The following is a 14,932-nucleotide window of genomic DNA, read 5'->3' as shown; positions in this document are numbered from 1 at the left end:
CAAGTTATAATCAGGGCCGGATTAAGGGAGGGCAACAGGAGCAGAAGCCCCGGGGCCCCACAATAGAGACTTTAATATTGTTTTTTTTTTTTTCAAATTGAAATTAGTAAACATCTTCACGTAGTACTTTGTTCATACATGATTATTTAATTACATTAATCTTAAATAACAGAAATCATTGATATACATATATTTCCTCACTCACGGACAGTTTTTAGTCTTGAAAAAAAATATATATACGAAAGCCTTAGTCAATGGCTATTCGGAAATCGAAGAAGATCTAACCAAAATATCCTCCAATAAAGAACAAAAAGACATAGTGAGTTATGAAGCAACGCAACTTCTACAGAAAATGAGTGGTCTCGAAACCGCTTTGTTTCCAACATTTTGGAACGATATCTTGGAGTGATTCAACGCTACAAACAAGATGTTGCAAGACCCGAAAACTATTCTTGAATAGGCAATGCGTTCTTTAGAATCATTGAAATCATTCGTGGAATCCAAACGAAATGATTTTGATAAATACGAGGAAGCAGCCAAAAAAAATATCCCATACTGATGAATATGTACAATCACGCACCCGCACCAGAACGAATATGAGCTTATCCGCTGGATTACGTGAAAGCACAAGATGCAAATCTGTCACCCAAGGAAAAATACAAAGTATCCGCCTTCACCCCAGTTATTGACCAGTTATACGTTTTTCGTACTGAAAGATTGCATGCCTTTAAAGCTGCACGTTCGAGATTTGGATTCCTGAATCACATCGAGAATATGGATGCTGAAAATTTGCACCCTACAACAGAGTCATTGGTAAAAGCGTATCCAGATGATTTAGAGCCTAGTCTTGGTATTGAGTTGGTTTAATTTGTGTCTTTGATTGACTCATACAAAAAGGAAAAGGACTATGGAACAGATCAATCGCCGGAACTATTTTACTGCCAAATTGTCAAAAATCAAAATTTCAGTGCTACATTTCCAAAAATCGAAATTGCATTGTTTTGATGGTAGCAAGTTGCACTGGAGAGCTCTCATTTTCAAAAATGAAACTTATAAAAATAGCCTTCGAACCACGATTGACAAAACCGTCAATGGAAGCTTTCTCTCCTGAGCATTGAAAGCGATTTACTCCGAGAACAGGATTTCAACAAAATCATCAACGATTTTTCGACGAAAAAAGCTCGAAAAGTTCCGTTCTCTAACGCTAAAATTTAATTTCAGATAATTCTTTTTTCCGTTTATATTTTGTATATGTGTTTGTTCAATACTAAAGGAATCTACTTGGTTTCACAATAAATTGCTTATTGAAAAACTCAAGTGAAAAAAATGGTTTACTTTATTTTGAAAGTAATTTGGGGTGAGGGGGCCTCCTCTACATTATTGCCCCGAGGCCTCTGTACCTCTAAATTGGGCCCTGGTTATAATTTCACATTGAGACTTTGGCCTGCTTTAAAAACAGTTCAACATTCAGTTAGGATCCTATGCGTGTGATACATTTTACTCCAATTAATTTGTGGTTACATTTTAAAGGCCGATGTTGAATGTGAACCACACCTAAGCGTGAAGTTTGTTTCTGCATTTCATGCAGTTGACTTAAGACCAAAAGTTTCTTGAACATTTAAAGCGTCGTCAATGGTCAGAATGGTGGCAAGAAATGGCAAGATTAGATGAACATTTTTCGAAGAAATTCATATTTAGTGATGAGGCACATTATCACCTCAGTAAATTCGTCAATAAGCAGAATTGCGCATTTTGGCGAATGATAATCTGAGAGTGTGTGTGTTTGATGCAGTTTATGGGCTGGTCGTATTTTGTGAGGTCGCGGGGGTCATTTGCACAATATTTTGTTCGATACATCAAAAATTCCAAAATAATTTATGTTTTATTCAAAATCAACATCGGAACCTAAAATTTGATCACCCTTTTTTTCAGATAAAGTAAATAGGGTGCTGCTTAAAGAAAGTTGTCATATGTTTATGTAAAGTCTTTGCTTACACTCATCCAAAAAAACCTTCAAATATTAAGTTGTTTTTGAATCAAAACATACAACGGGGAGTCAATATAAAACATTCGGGCCAAAAACTATGCAATATTTTTTAACATAAATAAACCGTTACAGTTTTAAAATCTGTCCCACTAACAGATTGGTCAAATTCAAATATTTTGTAAAGTGCCACTAGCTTACCTGATTTACAATAGCTGCTTGTTCTTCTTGAACTTCCTGTTGATGGTCTCTAGTTGGCATTGGACTAAATCTTTGTGATGCTGACGAATCTGGACGATATGGTGGAACATATCCACCAGATTCATTCAAATTTGGAAATACTGTATGTGGCAGAGTGTTCACTGGTGAGTGCATTGCCCTATCATATTGACCAGGTCCTGGCAGAAATGGTGATGGTCCCCTATATACACAAACAAAACATTTACATTTTTATTATTTTCTAGATCACACTTTAAGCAAAGTTCTTACCTATGAGGGGTATTTCCGGTGTTGACAGGGCTAACAGGTGGGATGGTAGAATTACATCTTGAAGATTCATTACTCAAGCCCTGTGTATAGGCAATTTTGCTATCCCTGAAGAAAGCAGAAAAGAGAAAATTAGATTATAGAGAAATACATACAATTTTCAAAACCCTCACCTTGACACAACTATTCTGATTTCATTTCCGGCTGTGCGAAAAAGCATTTGAGCATCTGAGTGACGTATATCCCGCGAATCATACTCTCCAATTTTAGTAACAATATCTCCTCGAAGAACTTCTCCATACGCTGGACTACCTAATTGAACCTTTAAATTTGAAATAAAAAGAAAAAATAACTGATTAGCTTACATAATAATTTACATATGCATAATCTTTCAGAAAAGAATTCTTAAGGACATGTCGGAAATGTCAAGAATTCAACACTATTAAATTATGGTAATTTATTGTGACACAATTTGATGCCAAAATAATTTTAGATGAAGAAAAAAAATATAATTGCATTGCATTTTTTTGTAATGTGGTGTTTTTCGAAACAAAATTTATATTTTTATTCCAAAAATAAAACTCTCAGAATACATACTCGTATATAGTATATAAAAGTGCCAACAGCTAAAATATCGTTCGTGGCCAATTAGAATTTATTTCAGTCGGACTTTTTGTTTGTTCACAATTAAAAATATAAATAGAATATGCATTAGCATCTGGAATTATATCAGGTTATATATTGATTGTCAAAATAACGAAAATCACTGACGTGGGCGGCAATACTAAATTATTATGGAGAGTTAATTAATTTATATCTAAATGCTTTCACGTCATTATAAGATTTAAGCCGTTATGTCCAACGGAGTGTGAATGATATTTCCTCCCAAATACAATGTATCATCGGCTTTGCGTATGAAACCACTAACTTTATTTTAATTGTGTCATTAACTAATTCATATTTTTATGCAATGTCACTGAAGTTTTTTATCGTTAAATGATTTTACATATTAGCGGTTCATTTGGGCTTATGCTTACTTTTTTATTATGTTGAATTTTCTCTATTTTCTATCTTAGTGAAATTTTTAGGTTTTAAAGTAAAGGTAGACATCTCGAAATGTTTATGAAAGGCTCACTTAAAATTTATAGTAAAAATTAAAAGCAGACAAAAATACTTCACCTTTAGAATGCATTTTCTTAGAACACTTCTGTTGTGACATTGATAACTTGGATATTTTTGACGTAAAACTTAAAACTAAGTGTGAAAGAAACTTATCCGAGAAATCGGAATATCAATATATATTCAACAGCAGTAACGCTCCAAAATCCTTCAAATTTCCTCACAGTTTCAGCAATTGCTTTTTTATTCGGTCGATTATGATGAATATAATCATTGTGTGACATAAAGTGGCTCCGTTTAACGGTAAACATTCAACTAATATTATAATACTTCAAATGACAACTCAGTTTGAAAGGTATCAAAAGCCAGTGCTAACAACTTGAAAACACGAAATAAATGATTTTATATCTGTTTCTCACCTTCCCTTAGTTTGTTTAGTACTTCTTTAATAAAAAAGAGGCTGGGATGCGACCCACACTGATAACTTCCCATTCCGTCTGTCGATTTATCTTGCTTAAAAGTTTGTCTTTATGTACTCGTATCAATTTTTACCAAATTTGCGTACTATTTTTTGTAGATTTTATTTTTTATGAAAAAACGGAAATCTTTTATTTCGACTCTAGGGACTTTAAAACGTCGAGAAATGTCAAAATTTTCAATTTGACAAATCGGACCCATTACAATAACTTCCTATGGAAAGTAAATAAAGTGCACCAACTTTATTCTACATCCAAAGACTCTCTTTTGTTTGTCGGCAAAAAATTAAACGCCAATCAAAAAACCTTGATTTGTTAAAAACAAATTCGAAACTTGTAATAGTTTTTTTTTGTGGTAATTTTGTATATATGTACATTTTTTAAATATAAGATTTAAAATGTTTTTAGTATGTAGTTACTTAGATCTTGTTGATACGGGTTAAACTGTTATTTTTTGTAAAAAAAAAATGATGGCCCATTTTCAAGATATAGAATTTTGAAAATAAAAATAATGTTTTTTTTAATCCAAAAAACTACACAGACATTTTTCATAAAAAAAAAATAGCTTGCACAGACAAAAAATTATTCAAATCAGGTCATAAGTTCTTGAGAAAACTTATGGAAACTTTAAACCAAAATAGCGGTTCTATGGAGGTACCCTTCTGGAGCAATACAAAAATATTATTTTTCTATTGAAAGAAGCCAAGTTAAGAAAAAAGATTTTAGAGAAAATTTAATAAAAATTTAATGGTTTGTTTTTGAGAAAATTCGAATTTGCGATTTTCTAAACAACAAATGTGTATCGACTGAGGACCACGCCTTTAGTCTTAAAACCGATAAAACGACTAATACAAATCAGCTTAAAACTTTAAAATCCAAGTTTGAACTCAATTCACCCAAAGGTTTGTGCTTTCACTTTTCTCCCATTGTAATGTTATGTTTGATTAAAACCTGGAGTTCGAACTTTTTTACGAAGGCAATACTTGCCATATATTTCCTTTTGGTGGCAAATACAAACTTATTGTTCAACTCAAAATATCTCCTGTTTTAGTATCATAGAAATACAATTCTTTTTATTTTTACATAAAAGCCAAACAACAAAATTATTGTGGGTGTTATAACGATCTCGAAACCATGTTTTAAACTTTGTTTAACTTATTTTTACTATTTTATTTTTAAAAATTATTTAAATTGCATAGATTTTAGTAAAGGTAGACTGAGCAGTATTTACATTTTTAAACGTCAGAAACGGTTTCTTCGTGAATTTTTTAAGAAGGGTTAAATTCAGTAGGCTGATAGGATAGGATAGGAATTTAAGATAATTTTATAGTTGTATGCATTTAAATCAAGAAACAGTAACATACAGTGTTAAAGTTACAGTATTGTTAATATAGCAGGCTGTTTTAAAGTTTAAATGTGGATACATTATTTTCATTCCTTTAACAATATTTTGTTGGAACAACTTCAATTCCAAAGTAAGCTAAGGCAGATTTTGTTCAGTCATTTGTTTTTACTCACTCAAGAGATTTAAGATTTTCATATCTTCTGAAAAAACTGAAGTTGACAAGTAAGGTTGGGTATTGACAAGGATATATTAAGTCCGTTCGCTTACTTTCTGCACTAAAATTTGTAAAAAGATATATTTTCAAGAGTGGGGGTAAAATTCTCTCACAAAAAGGCAAACTACAAAAAAGTAAACGAACGGAAAAACAACAAATTTTTCCAACAATTTGATTGTCAAAAAAATGTAAATTTTGAAACATCATCGTTCCATTTCGCGATAAGAATTTTTTATTTTGTAAATGGATAAATTAAGACAACATGAACTTCAAGCAACATCATGCTCGTCCATTGCTTTTTTATGAAAAAACTTGATTAAATTGAAACTTGAAAATTGCAATCTTGTTGCTGTTCTTTGGGAAAAGAATTTTAAATTTCATAAGTAACGACAAAAGAGAGCAATTTATTTAATTTATTTGAAGTTCTATCAAATTTGACACTTTTCACAAATCAGCCCAAACAAATTTCTTGAGCTAAGGTTCGTAGGTTGGGGAAATATTTTACTATCTCGTGAACGCTCTCTTTTACCAAAAAGTACGAAATTCTTGTGTACACGAACAGGTTTTAGTTAGATTTCGTAATTTTTAAGATAAGACTGTTTTAGGAAGGTACGCGAACATTTCTTCACCTGAGTTCTATCTTATCCTACGTCAATTTTTCAAAATATTGGGAAATAGATTTTTAAAGTAAAGATCGCAAACTTTTGTTTATTTTACCAAATTTATATTTGGAAGTGATGTTTTTCTGAAAGATAAATTGATAAAATTTGTGGATTTTGAACAAAAAAATTTAATGTTGAACAAAACCGAAATTAACAAGGATATTATAGGAAACCAGAATAACTTTGTATTAAATTGAACAGTAACAATTTCGTTTGCTACAATCTACGAAGATGGTTCCCTTCTGTCCATTGGAATTCTGGACAATACTGTCTCTGTATTCACCGCTGAAGCTACTGCGATCTTAAAGACTGCAGAGATATTAACAAAACTACAAGGCCACTTTGTGATCTGTTCGGACAGTTTGGCAGTTCTGCATGCAACAACAGCACCGTCATAATTAGCAAAATAAGAGACCATCTCATTAAGTCTGCCAACAAACTAAAACTATATACAATACAAATCTATCAACCACCGAGATACTAGGAAACTTCGATCCAAATAACATCAGAAAAATATACAACTTTATAAACCTACACAACTTTAAAATCTAACTATATAATTCTTAAAACTATAAAATAACTTTAAAACATAAATATTTATTTCTCACTATTTATACTATTTACTTTTTACATTATTAATTAAAAAAAAATATACAAGCTCAGTTTTTATAAAGAGTCAGAAGCCTCAGCAGCTAAGTCTCTTAACAATATGTATTAACCTGTGAATTTTAATTTATAGTTAATAAATTTTAATAATAATAATATTCAAATCAGATTTCATTTGGTTCTCTGAACAGTACTATGAAAGGAGACAACAATATTTTGAATATCTTGGTATGTTTGTATTGTTTTAAAAAAAAGTATATAAATTTCACTTCTAAATGCTCAGATAAGTTCATTTTAAATTTAGCTTTACTTAAAAGTATTTAGAGGTGAAATTTGTGTTTTATTTTTACGGATGTTCTAGGCAAAATTGACTTTAGGCTATATTTGGTTCTATTATCCAGGGTTAATCATTACATTCCATTTAATGGTTTCTTATTATGTTTTCGTAAAAACGTTGATCTTGTATGTTAAGCATGAACTTTAACATTGCTTGAATGTCTTTTTTCTTTTCCTTGGTTAGCTTTATGTTGAAAACACTTTGTTCGACAGTAGGAAGGATATTACACTTTGAGGCTCTCATAGCTTTAGCGATTCTGACTGTTTGAAAATCTTCACTATGTTTTGTCTTATAATACAAGGAAAGGAGGTCATTGCTTCGTTATTTGGCGATTTACTTGTGTGTAATTGTCTCAATACTAGTATTACATTCCATTAATTTAAGAATGGCTAAGGATACCATTCTGTTCTTACTTTGGGAATGCAAGCTTCGGACCACAAAATATTCCGTTTCGTTTCTGGAAGATCTTCCAGAACTTTGTTCAAAATAATAGTCAGACCAGATGATATGTCAATTCCAGACCGGTCGCTTAGCGTTTCGTGTTCAATTTCGCAGTAGGTGGTTTTATTATTTTGGCAAAATCCCGTCAAATTATATATAGCATATTTAAAATAACTCGAAGCATTTGCTTTCGGCAGCGAAAAAACATTTTGCAGATCATAAGCGATAACAACTGTATTCTTACACTTGTTTTTTCGATCGATATCACGCTGAGCCTTTGCTTCACTATGATTATTGCGATGAACGTCATAATCCCGTTTTTCACTTGTATTCGGAATTCTTGTTGCTGTGAACTTAGCACCTTTATCGCAAATATCTTTTTTGGGTTTAAAAAACGACAAAATGAATGATTCATTGCAAACTTTTAGATAAATATTATAGGAAACATGTTTTCTCGCTGTCTCTACATTTATTTTCATTAAAGTAAGCCGAGATATGGTTTTTTAGTATTTGCTCAGCAGTAGTGCGAATCCATTACTGGAAAAAAATTATGAAATACTATGAATTGTTCAATATGATACAAAAAGAATAAATAGTGTTTTTTTGAACAAAAGTGATACTCAAAATGGTCAGAAAAGTGGTATATTGAACAAAACAGTTCTCCATAACTTGAAAACTAAATGAAATAGAACAAAACGGTTTGCTGCAATCGAAAGGGCACCCTCGAATGATTAAAACTGCATTTCTACTCAATTTCGTCAAAAATGGTCTATTGAACAAGATAGCACTCAGGTGACGATTTATAAAAGTTTGAATCAGAAAATGAGTTGAAAAAAAAAAACAAACAAGTTTCAACAAAATTCTTAGAAAATGACGAAGTCAAGAAAATTTTGTAACCACATTCATTTTTGATTGTAAGCAATATTTAATAATATGAAGTATTTTAAACAAATTCTTGTACACCGTACACAACCTTTAAAGTCAGTATGTGACTGCCAAAATGCCGAGAATTGTGACGTTGATGATGATACAATGGCGTAAGTATGGGTTCTAATCCCTTACATTTTGAATCAGTCTTTGGGACCGCATATTGTTATAATATTCATGGATGAATTTCAACCCCTTAATTTTTAGTTCACTTGATAAATACTCAATATTAATAATAAAATTATATATTAACAATTCTTGCTATATTTTCCAAACTATCCCTGGGTTATTTTAAAATTCTAAATCAACTTAAATTTTTTAACTGGGGAATAAAAATAAGATTAAAAAAAAATTAACTTGCGTTTCAACTCGTGATAGTAATTAAATGTTAAGATGACCAACATGAGAGTTTGCATTTGTTTATTTAAAATCGCCCTAAAAGCTACTAATACTCATTCTCGAAATTTTAAATATTTTTAGAAGACTTAATCTTTAATCGTCTTCAAAAATGTTTGAAAGAACGGTCACTTAACACTTAATATTATTCTTTGAAAAAAACTAAAGCATTATAAAATCACAATAATTCAATCTTATGCAATTTGTTCACTTTTACTTTTCAACACCAAAGTACAATTAAAATTAGAAATAAAACAATTCCTTAATATAAACTAACCCTTTTGACATTAATACAATTTATGGGATAGTGACACTAAACAAACAATGCGCAATTTTAATTGTTTAAAAATAAATTCTCTAGATAAAGTACAATCTAAAAATACTAACAAAAAAATAGCTTCCTTAAGCTGTAACAAGAACACATGTTGTTAATATACTTCAAAAATGATTCATTGTATGGCACCGTTAAGGCAGGTGAAAATGACCCAATGTTAAAAATAAATCATCCCAAATGGATTAATGATTTTTTTTTTCAAAAACAAATGTCAAGGGCATTTTGTAATTTAAATAAAATATTTATAAAGATCTAACGAAACAAATCAGGAAATCGTTATGAGATTGAAATTTTGTATTTATTTTCATAGTGAGATTTTGTATTTTGGAAAATCATGTAACAAAAAATCGATTGATAGGTTTACGATACCTAAAGAAAAACGAAATATTCTTTTTTTTGGTAATTAGGGAAAATATTTTTCTCGTTGAAAAGAAGATCATTCATTTTTGTCGAAAAAAAAAACAAAACAAAAAAAATATTCTATTTTCACTCAAGTTCAGGAATACATTTAATTTTTAAACTTCAAAATTGAATCTAAAAAAAAAAAAAACAATTCATAACTTATATACCTTGACCACACGCACATGTGTTTCTGTCAAAAAATCGGACAGCTTTAACGCATATGTTGTGCTTTAGCTGTCTCCGAGTCACTTATTGACATACATAAATCTGACTAATTGCAAAGAATATCATATGGGTGCGTGTAAAATTGTTTGTTTGGTCTTTGATATTATCTACTATGTAGCCTGTAGCTTGTAGCTTATAGGTACAACAAAAAAAGTACACTTTTTGCATCATACGTAGCTTTGAAGGAGACCTTCATTTTTTCGCCAACTAGGCCATGGATCAGGGCATACCAAGTGAAATAATTAAAATTATTTCATTACACATAAAACAGCACTTTCCGAGGGACCGACGACGACGCGGACGACACGGACGGCGAAAATGCATGTGTGCCTCAGTGTGTTTTTGTAATGTGTAAACAAAACTCAGGCCCCTCAGTTTCTAAAAAGGCCTATCATGCGGCCCATCGATCGTTAAACATCAGACTTCATGTTTTACCGGAAATAGACATTGATTGCTAGATCGCTTGTTATTTGCAACAGCAGAATGTTTTTGCAGATACTTGTAATTTTGAGAAACGGTGGCGCGCAAAAACATTTTAATTCGGTGCCAGGAACACAAAAGAAAAAAAACCTAACTAAAAACTAAAACAATGGGATCGAGGAAACTTGGCACCGAGCTCTTAAGTGGCTACAGCTAGCCACATAAAACACAATTTAATCCATTATAAGAACTCGTAATGAAAAATCGAATCGAAGAAAAACATTGTCACTTTTTTGTTGTTGTTGAGATAAAATCTGTTGCGAAATAATAAATTGCCTTTCAGTAAGTTCTTTGCAAATTGGAAATTGTATATCAGATTACAATTATTATATTTAAGATTAAGAGATTTACTTTAGTTATGATGAGTGGAGTATCCAGATCACTGCCGCCCACCAAACGAATACCCCATGGAGTATCGGGTCCATCGCGTTGGAGAATCACCACGAATTCATGTAACTTGGGGCTCATTTTTTGACAACCCGTTTGTTATCCTTCGCGCGATATGTCACACGAAAAGTCCAAATGAATCGAACGGTTATTACGAAAATTCGAATTCGAAACTACAGTATTCGTAATTGTTAAAACTATTGCACTAAGTTTTGATCTTTTCCTTTTTTTTAAGTATCTTTCTTTTGGGGGCACTTTACGATTTTAACGATTTGTTCGAACTGAATGCTGCTGAAATACTAAATTTAAATCTACAACAAGAAATGGTTCTGAAGTTCTGATACGATGTACAGATTTGTTGTTGTTTTGTGTTGTTTTTCTTTTTGCAAAGTCCACACTGTTGCTTCTCAATTTCTCATGCTCCCCGAAAATTTGTTCTTCGTCTTCTTTTAGATGGCGATGGCGGCGTGTGATGGCGGTGATGGTGTTGATTTTGCCATCCTTTTTCATTGCCGAATAATATAGTGTTTCTTTTGTTTTTCGAAATATGCAATAATAAAATAGAGAGAGAATGTGTATTCGAAAAGTCCTTAATGTTTTATTTTAGTACAATCAATCAATTGACTAATTTGTTCATGACTTCTTTATGAGACATAATGCATTGGTCTACATTTAGTTGTCATCATTTGATGACCCTCTACTGTAATTGTGTTCTAATTTATTTATTTGAATTTAAGATATACAAAATGTTTGCCAATTTGTTTACGATGAAAGCAGCAAACAGAATCAGCTTGAGCAACATACGCCAGCTGATTGAGAAGAAATCTCATTAAGTAGCTTGTTGTTCATTTTTATAAACAATAAAATAATTGTAAAAACAAAATAAAAAACATAATAAAAGATTTAGTTTATAAAATCAACCGCTTTCTTCCGAACCAAAGGCAAGGTACATAAAATGTTATTCAGTTAATTTTTTTATTAGCTATAAGATCAAAAAGAATGATATCATTCTTTCTTTCATAGATTTTATTTTACCCATGGATTTGAATATATATTCTCTAATTAATGTAGTAATATTAATGGAAAAAATATCTATTTTTAAATTAGAAATATTAATTTTGAAATTGTAACCTATTAAATTCATTCTAATAAGTTAAGTTTTATTATAGGTACTTAACTAATTTATAAATTCGTAAAAATTGCGAAAATAATTGTTTATTCTAAATAAGTTTTTTCATAGTGGTTATAATAAATATTGAAAAAACATTAGGTCTAACAGTTACTAGTTCTGGTAGTTTATTAATAGGAAGAGCAACAAAATTAACTGGTTATCCAAAACCCACCTCGTTCAGGAACACCGAAGCTTCGAACATTACCTTTACACTGGACTTATTCGCTAATTTTTTCCAACCCGTTTAATCAATACCCGGTGACGATGTATGCCCAATGTACTATATACCTAAGGTTGATATTAGTTCATTACAGTTAAATGGCTACGAAGTTCTGCTGGAGCTTTAATCGGTAAAGCCTAACTAATCTAACTAATGTAAATATATACACTGGACTTATAGCAAAATTTCCAAGGAATTGCTTGACATCACTTTGCTTTGCTTTTTCAACAAATCCCTTTCGTAAATCTTGGTCTAAGAATCTAATAGAAAACCACAGATGTATTTCCAAACTATCAACAAATTCTAAGTCCTTAGAAAGTGTTGCGAAAGCCAAATTTAATTATTTAACTAGGGAATCTATTATATCCGAACTGCGCCATGACTCTATTTTGAGCTAATGTCATCAAATCCGTTGAAGAAAAGATGCAATTTATACAAATTTTAATGAGGCTTTAGACTCGGTAAATCAGTCCATTCTATTGCGTAAACTAAAACTATTAGAATTCCAATCATCATTTTTGAATTAAATATCACCATACTTCGTTATTGGTAGATCTCAAGAATTTATTATTATTATTTATTAATGTGGGTAGCCATTTGGGTCCCCTTCTTTTTAATATTTTTATTGATGATGTAATAAACTATTCCCAGTACCTTCTTTAGGCTTAAACTATTTTTAATAATTAACAATGTAGAATATTGCTTTGTGATACAATCTGTTATTAATCAATACTTTGAATAGTGCAATTTAAATTACTTAAAATTAAACATACAAAAAATGTAGCGCTGTTTCTTTTTTAAGTCTAATAAGCTTTTATAATATGATTTAGTCTAACTCACTTTCAAATTAAGGATCTAGGCATTATGCTTGAATCAACTTTTTATTTGAAAAGTCATATCATTTGGTTGGAGGAGGAAATTCACTTGCCGGATTTTTGATGCGAAATTGCACTGGTTTTGGGAATCCTTACGCGTTGTTATCCCTTTATAGGACTGTCTTCAGATACTGGAATATACAGACTTTATATGGGGTCCGATATTTAAGACTGTCCCTCTCCGTATTGAGAAAATCCAGAGCCGTTTTACGGCATTTATATTTTGTAAAATGAAATGGAGTTTTATTCCGGATAAAATGGGATTTTGGTTTAAAATTGATAGGTCTTTGTAATAAGCTTAAGCAAAGGCCTAAACTTGATTTTTAAAGGGACCGTTAGGTTAAGCAAAATCGACCAAATATTCACACTACGGCAGATCTTGGAAAAAACCCAGGAGCTTCAAATCGAAACCCACCATCTCTTTATCGATTTTAAAGCCGCGTATGACAGCATCTATAGGGAAGAGCTCTACCTAGCAATGTCTAGTTTTGGCATCCCTGTCAAACTTATCCGTTTGTGCAGAATGACGATGGAGAATGCACGCTGCTCTATCAAGGTCGGAAAAGATCTTACCGATGCATTTGATGTCAAAAAAGGTTTTAGACAAGGCGATGCACTGTCATGCGACTTCTTCAACATCGTTCTGGAAAGAATTGTGCAAAACTCAACCGTAAACACTAGAGGCACAATCTTCCAAAGATCCATCCAATTACTCGGATACGCAGATGATATTGACATAATTGGAAGATCAAAGCGTGATGTCAGTGGAGCGTTTTTGAGCATTGCGACGGAAGCGAAGAAGATGGGTTTAGTGGTCAATGAGGGCAAGACCAAGTATATGCTGTCATCAAAAAAGGACACTGAACGACGACGTCTTGGACAAAACGTCACCATGGACAGCTATAACTTTGAGGTAGTTAAGGACTTTGTCTACCTAGGCACCGCTATTAATACAGACAACGACACCAGCGCTGAAATCAAACGAAGAATAACTCTTGCAAATCGCTGCTTCTTTGGACTTAGAAGGCAATTGAGAAGTAAAGTCCTCTCTCGAGCATGTAAAATCACCATCTATAAGACACTCATCATCCCGGTTCTCATTTATGGCGCTGAGGCCTGGACCCTGTCAAAGAAAGATGAGAGCGTCTTAGGATGCTTCGAGAGAAAAATTCTTCGGGCGATTTTTGGTCCCGTACGCATAGATGGAGAATGGAGGAGAAGATATAACGACGAGCTGTACGGGCTGTACAGCGACACTGACCTAGTTAGCAGAATCAAAGTCCAACGGCTTAGATGGCTAGGTCATGTAGAGCGGATGGACATCAACGCTCCAGCCCGGAAGGTCTTCGAATCCAATCCCAAGGGACGGTGCAGTAGAGGAAGACCGCGACTCAGGTGGCGCACCCAGGTGGGAGAGGACCTCAACCAACTTGGCGTGCGAAACTGGAGACAGCTAGCTAGGGACCGAGCTGGCTGGAGACGCTTGTTGGTTGAGGCCCAGGTCCGCCCCGGACTGTAGCGCCACCTTAAGTAAGTAAGTAAGTTAGGTTAAGCATACCTAAGTAAAAATAAGTAAAATAGTTTTAAAAAAACCATACACATATACTGTAAATAATGTATGTTGGATTTGTGTATTTTTGAAATTTTGGCTTTGATCCTTATCCGACCTTTTATTATAGCTGTTTACATGATCAAATTTAAAAATAATCGTTTAAAACATATTTTTTATTTTCTTTTTGCAAAATATTTCCAAAATTAAATTTGATTTTGTGCATGCGACGATTTCGTTAAGGGCCTTGCACATGAGAGCGAACAACGAATGGGCGAACAAACGTGATTTTATAC

At 32.3% G+C, this 14,932-nt stretch overlaps 1 protein-coding gene across 9 annotated transcripts in view; it reads right to left on the bottom strand.

Annotated features, from left to right (window-relative positions):
• LOC129943979 (PDZ and LIM domain protein 4) overlaps window positions 1-14,932 on the bottom strand; it is a 41,320-nt gene that overhangs the window by 23,252 nt on the left and 3,136 nt on the right. For 7 of the 9 annotated variants that reach the window (XM_056053082.1, XM_056053083.1, XM_056053079.1 and 4 more), the window contains exons 2-4: window positions 2,644-2,792; window positions 2,474-2,578; window positions 2,186-2,405 (exon numbers count right to left, since the gene is read on the bottom strand). In XM_056053082.1, coding sequence (XP_055909057.1) covers window positions 2,186-2,405; window positions 2,474-2,578; window positions 2,644-2,792 — 474 coding nt within the window. Of the gene's footprint in view, window positions 1-2,185; window positions 2,406-2,473; window positions 2,579-2,643; window positions 2,793-10,785; window positions 11,103-14,932 lie in introns of those variants that run through there. The other 2 variants (XM_056053077.1, XM_056053080.1) reach the window with 2 other exon arrangements.

This window comes from Eupeodes corollae, chromosome 2, assembly GCF_945859685.1.
Source record: "Eupeodes corollae chromosome 2, idEupCoro1.1, whole genome shotgun sequence".
NCBI lineage: Eukaryota > Metazoa > Arthropoda > Insecta > Diptera > Syrphidae > Eupeodes > Eupeodes corollae.
Note: the sequence above shows the minus strand (reverse complement) of the source record. Positions and strands in the feature narration are given on the sequence as shown.